This window comes from Drosophila bipectinata, chromosome 3R, assembly GCF_030179905.1.
Source record: "Drosophila bipectinata strain 14024-0381.07 chromosome 3R, DbipHiC1v2, whole genome shotgun sequence".
Classification (NCBI taxonomy): domain Eukaryota; kingdom Metazoa; phylum Arthropoda; class Insecta; order Diptera; family Drosophilidae; genus Drosophila; species Drosophila bipectinata.
The window spans coordinates 377,338-388,544 of record NC_091739.1 but is presented as its reverse complement, the minus strand read 5'-3'; the positions used below and the strand labels follow the sequence as shown (position 1 = coordinate 388,544).

At 41.1% G+C, this 11,207-nt stretch overlaps 1 protein-coding gene across 1 annotated transcript; it reads left to right on the top strand.

Annotated features, from left to right (window-relative positions):
• Positions 1–6,533: 6,533 nt before the first annotated feature.
• LOC138926715 (uncharacterized) lies at positions 6,534–11,207 on the top strand. Its single transcript, XM_070281786.1, has 4 exons — positions 6,534–7,005; positions 7,074–9,762; positions 10,018–10,213; positions 10,728–11,207. Exons 1-4 carry the CDS (start codon positions 6,534–6,536, stop codon positions 11,205–11,207), a joined length of 3,837 nt encoding a protein of 1,278 aa, XP_070137887.1.

The following is an 11,207-nucleotide window of genomic DNA, read 5'->3' as shown; positions in this document are numbered from 1 at the left end:
AATTGAGTTTGAGAATATTATAATGTCGTCCATATAGACATGACACGTTTTCCCTATTTTTTCTCTTAGAATATCGTCCATTGCTCTCTGAAAGATTCTTGGCGCATTTGTTAATCCGAATGGCATTCTTAAAAATTCGTATTTTCCATTATTTATTGAAAAGGCTGTTTTTTCGACATCAGATTCTTTCATTAGTATCTGATGAAATCCTGACTCTAAATCTATTGTTGAAAAATATCTTGGTTTTCCCAAATTTGATAGAATTACTGATGGGTCTTGCATTGGGTACGTGTCAGGTATAGTACTTTCATTTAATTTTTTATAATCAATGACGAGTCTTAATTTACGGCTTCCGTCTTGATTCTCTCCCTTCTTTGGGACTACCAGAAGTGGTGAATTGTAAGGGCTTCTGCTAGGCCTTATTATTTTTTCTGATAACATTCTTTTGATTTCGCTATTCACGAAGTCGTTGACGGATAGAGCATACGGATACTGCTTCCCGTATATTGGCCTATCGTGGATAAGATTTATTTCCCCCTTTATGTCTGTTCTAAAAGGAATTTGCATATTTATCTTTGAATGCTCCTTTTCAATATAGTGAACTATCTTTTCCCTCAATCCGCCTAATTGGTCAGTACCTATATTATTTATTTGATTTTTGACGGTATTTTCTTCGTCGGCACTCTCAGGATTTTTAATTCCCTAGATATTTTTATTTTTATTGACGGATATTTCTACGTCGGCGTTCTCAAGATTTTTAATTCCCAAGATATTTTTATTTTTATTGACGGATATTTCTACGTCGGCGCTCTCAGGATTTTTTGTTCCCAAGATATTTGTATTTTTGTTGACGGATATTTCTACGTCGGCGTTCTCGGGATTTTTTGTTCCCAAGATATTTGTATTTTTGTTGACGCATATTTCTACGTCGGCGTTCTCGGGATTTTTAACTCCCAAGCTTTTCTCACTATTTTCAACAAATAATGAATCTGTGTTTTCGCTACCATTATCATCAAAATACTTTTTTATAATAAATTCTTTTAACGGAAGAATATTATTTTCTTCAATTAAACGTATTTCGTTTTTCTCCTCATTATCATAATATTTTAACTTCTCCTGTTTCCCATTATATTTTAAGATTCCCTTATCTATATTTATTATAGCTCCAATTTTTCTTAATAAATTGAATCCAATTAGAATATCAGATTCTAAACCTTCGATTTCATAAAATAATTTTTTTGTTTCAAATATATTTATAATATGGTAATACCTAATAATTGAGTAGCCATGAACTGTTGTTACCTTTTTGTATATTGGTAGCTCGTTATACCCTTGCAGAGGGTATTATAATTTTGGTCAAAAGTGTGCAACGCAGTGAAGGAGACATCTCCGACCCTATAAAGTATATATATTCTTGATCAGGATCACCTCCTGAGTTGATATGAGCATGTCCGTCTGTCCGTCTGTCTGTCCGTCTGTCTGATTCTACGCGAACTAGTCTCTCAGTTTTAAAGCTATCGTCTTGAAACTTTGCACACACCCTTCTTTCCTTTGCACGCAGTATATAAGTCGGAACGGCCCGGATCGGCCGACTATATCCTATAGCTACCATATAACTGATTGATCGGAAATGGTATAACTTTGGTGTTTTTAGAGTTAGAGAGTTCAAATTTGACAAGAGAGCTACTTTTGACAAAACATTTCGTCATGCCAAATTTCATAAGGATCGGCTGACTATATCCTATAGCTGCCATATAACTGAACGATCGGAAATGACCCAACTTTCGTGTTTTTGAAGATAGAAAGCTGGAATTTAATACAGATTATATTTTTGGTCAGTTGATCCAACCTATCAAATTTCATTAGGATCGGCCGACTATATCCCATAGCTGCCATATAACTGAACGATCGGAAATGGTTTTTGGTAGAAATATCAACTTTCGTATTTTTGAAGATGGAAGTTTGGGACTTTTTTTAGATTTTGTATTGTAATAAATTCGATTATATATTCCTATTCCCATAAGGATCGGCCAACTATATCCGATGTTTGCGATATATATCCGGTTTTAACTGCAAGGGTATATAAACTTCGGCTCCGCCCGAAGTTAGCTTTCCTTTCTTGTTTTTATTTTCAAAATTTCTTCTTTTTATGTAACAAGCAGTGGCTCCTGTATCTATTAAAACTGTTAGCTGCTTCTTGGTTTTTCGATCTATCCTATTTAAATAAGGCATTCCTCTGTAGGGGTCTGGTCTAAAAAATGGTCTTCATTAATATTATTTAATCTGGTTACTTTATTAGCTTGCTGACTTTCTGTTCCATCTGATTCCCTTTTTATACCCTTGCAGAGGGTATTATAATTTTGGTCAAAAGTGTGCAACGCAGTGAAGGAGACATCTCCGACCCTATAAAGTATATATATTCTTCCTCCTGAGTTGATATGAGCATGTCCGTCTGTCCGTCTGTCCGTCTGTCTGTCTGTTTCTACGCGAACTAGTCTCTCAGTTTTTAGGCTATCGACTTGAAACTTTGCACACACCCTTCTTTCCTTTGCACGCAGTATATAAGTCGGAACGGCCCGGATCGGCCGACTATATCCTATAGCTGCCATATAACTGATTGGTCGGAAATGGTATACCTTTGGCGTTTTTAGAGTTAGAGAGTTCAAATTTTACACGAGCGCTATTTTTGGCAAAATAATACGACATGCCAAATTTCGTAAGGATCGGCCGACTATATCCTATAGCTGTCATATAACTGAACGATCGGAAATGACCCAACTTTCGTGTTTTTAAAGATAGAAAGCTGGAACTTGGTACAGATTATATTCTTGGTCAGTTAATCCGATCTACCAAATTTCAAAACGATCGGCCGACTATATCTTATAGCTGCCTTATAACTGAACGATCGGAAATGGTTTTTGGTAAAAATACCAACTTTGGTATTTTTGAAGATAGAAGCTTGAGACTTTTTTTTAGATTTTGTATTGTAATAAATTGGATTATATATTCATATTCCCATAAGGATCGGCCAACTATATCCGATGTTTGCGATATATATCCGGTTTAAACTGCAAGGGTATATAAACTTCGGCTCCGCCCGAAGTTAGCTTTCCTTTCTTGTTCTAGTTTGAGCTTGAGTTTGCTCTCTATTTTGATTTGTGTTATAAAAAATTTGAACGATTTTTATTTTGATGATAATTATTATTATATCTACCTTGATTATCGTTTGCCTGCCAAATATTATATCTTCCCTGGTTACTATTTGACTGGCAATTTTGGCTCGGCTGCCGATTGTTATTAGATTTATTCTGGAGTTGAATCGGTGGATCAACATCCATTGGCTCGATAGCTTGTTGCTTATGATTATTATTTTGATTATTATTTTGCCAAAAATTTCCCTTTTGTGGCCAATTGTAAGTTTGGTTATGATTAAAATTATTTCCCATTTTAGTGGTATTATTATTTTGCCGTATTTGATCAAATCGTAAGTTGTTTCCCCGATATTTACTTTCATTTTTAAATCCATTAAACCTATTTGCGAATTGAGCACGGAAGTTGTTTGATTCTAATTCTTGGACCTTTGCCAAAGCATTGGGCAAATCTGGTGGATTTAATGAGAAAAGAGTTTCTGAAATAGATCCATTAAGTCCGGATATAAATACTCGCAGAGCATTTCCTCTTATTGAATTGTTTGTTTCTTTGGTAATTGTCCTTTCCGTATGTCATTATGGTTTATTAGTAAGGTCATTTTTTTATTGACTTCGTTATAGTACTCAGTAATTGTCATTCGTCCTTGCCTGAGGATACTTAGTTCTAACTCGAGAACATGTATTGGTCGTTTGTCACTATATATAAAGTCCAATCGGGAAAAAGATTGCTTTAAAGTTTAAAACTGTGCCATGATTGGTAAGAGCATCATGGGCAGCTCCCATAATTTTATTTCGTAAAATCGTTAGGGCGATAAAATATTGTTCACTTTCAATTTTATAGAGACTCATTGCAGTTTCTGCAGCTTCCCTCCAACCTACATATTGTGTTGTTTCCCCTGTGAAATTTGGTAAGGATTTTACCACTTCAAGTGTTGTATCGCATTTTATAGCTGGTTCAATTGTTTGTACTTTATAATCTTCTACAGTGTTTGCATCTGTGGCTAGCCTTCCTTCTAAACATTCTACTTTCCTGCTAACTTCATTCAATTGAGCGTTTATTAATCTGTTTATCAATTCTACTGTTAAACTGTCGGCTGTGGCTACACTGCCTGCAGAAAAATTTGGTGCTGAACCTCCGGTTGCCATTGTTAGATTTAGTTCACAAAAGCTATTTATCAAATCTTCCAGAATTATTCTTTATATTTTTTGTTAAATCGCAAATCTTACTTTTTGCAATATATAAATCTTATATTGTTTTTCTCAAATTTACAGATCTTAAATTATAGTCTTTATTATACCCTTGCAGAGGGTATTATAATTTTGGTCAAAAGTGTGCAACGCAGTGAAAGAGACATCTCCGACCCTATAAAGTATATATATTCATGATCAGGATCACCTCCTGAGTTGATATGAGCATGTCCGTCTGTCCGTCTGTCTGTCCGTCTGTCTGTCTGTTTCTACGCGAACTAGTCTCTCAGTTTTAAAGCTATCGTCTTGAAACTTTGCACACACCCTTCTTTCTTTTGCACGCAGTATATAAGTCGGAACGGCCCGGATCGGCCGACTATATCCTATAGCTGCCATATAACTGATTGATCGGAAATGGTATAACTTCGGTGTTTTTAGAGTTAGAGAGTTCAAATTTGACAAGAGAGCTATTTTTGGCAAACCATTACGCCATGCCAAATTTTATAAGGACTATATCCTATAGCTGCCATACAACTGAACGATCGAAAATGACCCAACTTTCGTCTTTTTGAAGATAGAAAGCTGAAACTTAGTACATATTCTATTTTTGGTCAGTTGATCCAACCTACCAAATTTAATTAGGATCGGCCGACTATATCCTATAGCTGCCATATAACTAAACGATCGGAAATGGTTTTTGGTAGAAATGGTATTGTTAAAGATAGAAGTTTGGGACTTGTTTTAAATTTTGTATTATAATAAATTGGGTTATATAATCATATTCTCATAAGGATCGGCCAACTATATCCGATGTTTGCGATATATATCCGGTTTTAACTGCAAGGGTATATCAACCTATATAGAACCTCGGCCATCAGTTGTGTTTAGATTAGAGGCTTAAGATGAAACTGTCGCATCTTATTGTGAAATTTTATTACGCTGATCGATGCAATTTGGTGGGTACTTCAAACGCAAAAGGCGTAATTGATTGGGCTTCGGAGGGAAGCTGATGTTTACTTATGATTTTGATTTGTTTATGGGGAACCGAGATCGGACCTCAGAGCCAAAGACAAAGCCGAAGGCAAATGCAGAGTTTAAAAATATTGTTTATAAAATTCATAAGTGGAAAGCCATAAGTGGCCTGGATTTGTGGGTTGGATAATTGAGCCAAAGATCAAGCCAAAGGAAAATGCAGAGATTGAAAATATTGTTTATAAAAGCCATAAGTGGCCTATATTTAGGGGTTGGATAACTTACATATATAACTAAAATTCTAACGCTATTCATAAATGCAAATTTGTATTAATCTGATGTAGTCGTGAAATCGTTTAAGCCACGAGGCATTAGAAAATATACTCCTTGTTCGCCTAAACTCAACATACTTAGCTAATGCGATCGACGACATGAGTTTATTTGAAGACGACGATTAAATATTTACTAAATAAATTAAAAATAGCTTAATTTTTTAATTTTGATTTAATTAAGAGGTATTAATATTTATTTGTTGTTTCTGAATGAATCAAATATTAAATATTATTGTACGGTCATTTTCGTTGTCATAATGTTCATTACGTAATGTTAGTGCATACCACAACCCTACAATCGATACCTGATACCGATCTCGAGACCCCGGTCCCTTTGGAAAGCGGGACATCTCTAAGCTTCTTCCAATTATTACGACTGAAACACATTTTGTTATACTGCCAACATTGTTTGATCTCTAAAATCAATTCAAATTAAATTCAGTGACATACTTGAAACAAACCCTGTGTTTTTATGAAACGGCAACATCAAAGTCCCCATAGCAGACTTCTGCTAATCATTGACTCCCGTATTCTATCGGCGCAGTCACAACATTTTTGGTGGCCCATGAGGGGAACCTGTTGTTAAATGTGCCAATGAATGGAATTTGAATTGATTTGGAACAAACAATTGCGCTCAAATTAATCTGAAACAAACGGCTATTAACCTATGCCACGTGGAACCACGCTTTCTACGAATAACGGACCGAAGAACAAGGGATCGCTGCGCGACGAATAACGGACAAAGGAAGGAGAGATTGCTGCGAGACGAATAACGGACCAAAGGAACGACGAATTGAAACTGGAAACTGCTACACAGACTGACTGGAAGCCGGTGAGTGTTTGTATATGAGGGCTGTGATTTCAAGCGTGCTGTTGTAAATTCAATAAAACTATGGGTATCGACGATGAAAAGACAGCCACACAAGCCAATCCTTCCCCATCCGACCAGTTTGCTGGTTTGCACGCGAAACAGAAGGATTTATGGAACAGGTTGACGCAACTCGAGCGTAACTTCAAGAAGGATAGCCAATCCCGAAAATCCAAACATTATTTTCTTCAGCGACTTAGCACGTTAAAGGATTTATCCACCCTGTTTGATGCAAATCACCAACAATTGGTCGATCAGCTGTGTCCCAGTCGACATGTATATTTCTCAGACAACCTATACGAGCGGTTTGTTGAAGAGCACCAGCACATCTTCTGCAACATCTCGGAAGAATACGACAACAAGTTCTCAGTGATAGCCCAAGGTTCCCCACCAATCGAGTCCGTCACTCCAATTTTATCATCCAACATTCCGCTTCCGAAGCTTCCAGTTCCACGCTTTTCGGGAAGCTTTACGGATTGGCCCTCGTTTTACGATGGTTTCCTACAACTCATCCATGACAACAACACTCTCTCTAACATCCAGAAGTTTCACTTTCTCAAGCAGGCCTTGCCCGAAGGACGGGACCAGGATGTCAGTCACATCTTCTCGTCAAGCGCTTCAACAATCCACGTCTCCACTTTATGCACACCATGGCGGCACTGTATGGTCTTGAGTCGGTTCCCAAGGAAGCTGCAGAAGGTATCAGGCGCGTGCTAACCCTGGCTAATGTTTGCATTAGTGATCTTCGACGTTTAAAAATAAACATTGATTCCTGCGATCACTGGCTAGTGCATCATCTGTTAACCAAACTACCAAGCAGCACTACGCAAGCGTGGAAGCACTCATTGGGGAGCTCCACCGTGATTCCAACCTTTTCGATGTTGGAGACTTTCCTGCTGGAGCGCTTAGTTAGCATCGACCTAATCGAAAATCAAAATCAACCACTTGGAACTCGTTCAGCACCAGGACAATCTTCCCATCCACGTGCGCCTAACCGATCCAACTTCAATTCCACTAACCGCCACAGTTTTCATGTGACTACGGAAATGGGAGCACCCCAGTGCACTCTCTGCCAAAGAAACCATGTTCTCCGGAGATGCCCCAGTTTTCTCGCGAAGGATTGCTTTGCTCGTAAGACGATCGTCGATCGCATAAAAGCATGCCTCAATTGTCTCAGCACAGGCCACGCGCTAAGTCACTGCGGCAGCACTCGCAATTGCTTACAGTGCGGCCAACGCCACCATACGCTACTTCATTTTCCGAACATAGCAACCCAGCCTACCAACTCTGCCCTATCGCGACAGCCAACGAACGGTGTCCATAGCGCGCAGGGCACCCAACAGAGCGTAGCATCCCGCTCATCTGTTTTGTCTCAACAGCACAGCCTAGTCCCCGGCTTAACTGCTTCGAACGAGACGCAACTCCTCAGCGCAGTTGCCACCTACCAAAATCCATCCACCACGATTCTCGCCACGGCCCTAATCCGAATTGTCAACGACCAAACGGGACACTCTGTTTTAGCCAGAACGTTGATTGACCATGGCTCGGAAGGAACACTTATCACCGAAAGCTTAGTACAGACGCTGGGTCTCTCACGCACCCCTATATCTGCGGAAATAACAGGGATCGGCGACTCCTCTCACAATCGTTGTCGACATAGTACCGATTTTGTCCTAAGCTCGATTTCAGGTTCCCAGTTCACATCGTTTGTATCCACTGCATTTATTCTCCGTACACTTACAGGGCACCTTCCAAAATCGGATGTCGACCCTCGCTCATTCCAACACCTTAAAGGATTGCAACTCGCCGATCCCAATTTTGCCCCCTCCGGTCGTATTGACGTGCTTGTGGGCGTTGATCTTATTCCACAATTGATGCTCCCAGAAATTCGACGAGGAACTCATGAGGAACCAATCGCACAAAACACTCTTCTTGGTTGGATTGTTTTTGGAGCAGTGAGGAAATCCATGACACACTCCATCACTGTCCGTTGTAACACCACGACGCTTGATCATCTGGTGCAAAGGTTCTTCGAACTAGATAGCGTGTCGTCTGAACGCCAACTCACCACAGCGGAACGATGGTGTGAAGAACACTTTCGTCAAACCCATGTTCGACAGCCCAACGGGAAATACATGGTTCGCTTACCACTGAAAACCTTGTTCGACCCGTCACAAGTTCTAGGCCGATCAAAACATATAGCCTTAAATCGTTTCTACACACTAGAGCGAAAATTGCAGCAGCGCGATAAGCTTCATCAACAATATCTCCAAGCAATCGAGGAATATTTTGACTTACAGCAAATACAAGAAGTCACTACAAGCGAAGACAGTCACTCTCATATCAACACAAATGGGAAGCTCGGCGTCTTCTGCAGCACGATTCCACACCATGCAGTCCTGAAGGAGGACAGCCTGACGACTAAACTCAGGGTAGTCTACGACGCCTCTTGTAAGAGCTTCAACGGGAAATCACTGAATGACATTTTATGTACTGGCCCAGCTCTACAGAACGATTTGGGAGGAGTGATACTAAATTGGCGTTGTTATCGCTATGTTTTCGTGGCGGACATCCAAAGGATGTACCGATGTATCGAAATGCATCCAGAGGACTCTCAATTCCAGCGCATTTGGTGGCGTGACAAAACCGGAGAGTTAAAAGAGTTCCGTCTCACCACAGTTACCTTCGGAACAGCATCAGCGCCATACACAGCGATTCGGGTGATCCACCAAATAGCTCAGAACGAACGAGAAAATTATCCGCTAGCAGAAAAGGTACTGAAAAGGGAGATTTATGTTGATGACGTACAAAGCGGCCATGAGACCACGGACGGTGCCATTCGAGTGCGAAACGAGGTCATAGCAGCCCTCCGCTCGGCTGGTATGCATCTTCGAAAATGGGCAGCGAACCACCCGGCGTTGCTTAGCGATATTCCTAAAGTAGACCTCTGCAACCACTCAATCTTCGAAATGGACAATAAAGACAGCATTAAAACGCTTGGACTGTACTGGCAACCAAACCCGGACGCCTACGGATTCAAAATCCATTTCTTCCGTATGCAGCAAACTGATGGCACTTACCGTGCACTCGATTGGGACGACATGCTACCAGAGTCTTTGGCAGCGCGTTGGCAGCGATATCTCGAACATCTTCCAGAAGTTCAACACATTCGCATACCACGCTGGTTCGGTTGCGATTTCAGCAATGTGATATCTCTTCAATTGCACATGTTCTCCGATGGGTCGTCCCTAGCGTATGCAGCGTGTGCCTACCTTCGAGTACTCGACACTGCTGGAATTATACATACACACTTAGTCGCAGCTCGCACTAGGGTTACACCAACAAAGCCTCTCACCATACCGCGAGTGGAGCTTTCCGGAGCAGTTCTAGCTACCAAACTCGCCACATGAATCCAGCAGCAACTTCACGTGCCTCAGATGCGGGTCACAGTGTACTACTGGTCAGACGCCATGATCGTGCTTCACTGGATATATGGAGATCCATGCAGGTGGAAGACTTTTGTAGCCAAACGAATTGGCAGCATCCAAGAGGTCAGCTCTGCTTCACAGTGGGGTCATGTGTCTACGCAGGACAACCCTGCGGATTGTGCAACGCGCGGTTTAACCCCACTACAGCTCGCGCAGGATAAGCTCTGGTGGAGCGGCCCAGACTGGTTGCAGGAACCCGAAGATCATTGGCCCAAGGTAACTCTTACTTCTCCAGATCCGAGCACAATCTGCGAGGAACAGGCAGCAAAAGTTATCCACGCTCACACCTGTGCATCCACTGATTCCTTTGTTGAGTCATTTTCGTCATACAGTCGACTTGTATTTTCCACAGCATTCATTAATCGCTTTATCCATAATACTCGCTGCAAAAGGGAGGCTCGGCTTTCCGGACCAACATTTTCTCTGGGCTCTCCAACGGTTCATTGGACGCCGCGGTTTTGTGGGGCACATGTACAGTGACTGCGGCACAAATTTTTTAGCAGCAGATAAATCCCTACAGTTGTGGTCTAACGAGTTCCGGCAGGAAATCAACCAGACAGTCGTCCCAGAACTCACAAAGCGCTATATTCAGTGGCACTTTAACCCCCCACACAGCCCAAACTTCGGAGGACTTTGGGAGGCTAACGTCAAAGCCGTAAAGTCTCATCTTCATCGTTCCTTCAAAGGATACCCAATGACTTATGAACAATTATCAACCGTTCTTATCCAGATCGAGGCCTGTCTTAACTCTCGGCCATTATGCCCGTTAACCGCGGATATTAACGATCTGCAAGTATTGACTCCAGCTCATTTTCTCATCGGAGACTCCATGCAATCGCTTCCTACCCCCAGTGACAAGGACAAGTCGCTCAACACACAGTTCATGGAGGGACAACGGATCCTACGCCAGTTCTGGAAAAGGTGGAGCTCAGATTGGTTGTCTCACCTTCAGGCACGCCCTAAGTGGAGACAAGAGGAAGAAAACCTACAGGTCAATGACCTAGTTATTATCAAGGACGACAGGACAGGTCCAACCGATTGGAAACTAGGTCGTGTTATAGAATTACACCCTGGAGCCGATGGGATGGTACGAGTTGCAACAATCTATACAGGTTCGGGTACATATAAGCGATCAGTATCCAAGATCTGCAGATTACACATCCCGAATTACACGGAAGCTAAAGTCGAGGAAGCTAATCTTGAACAATAG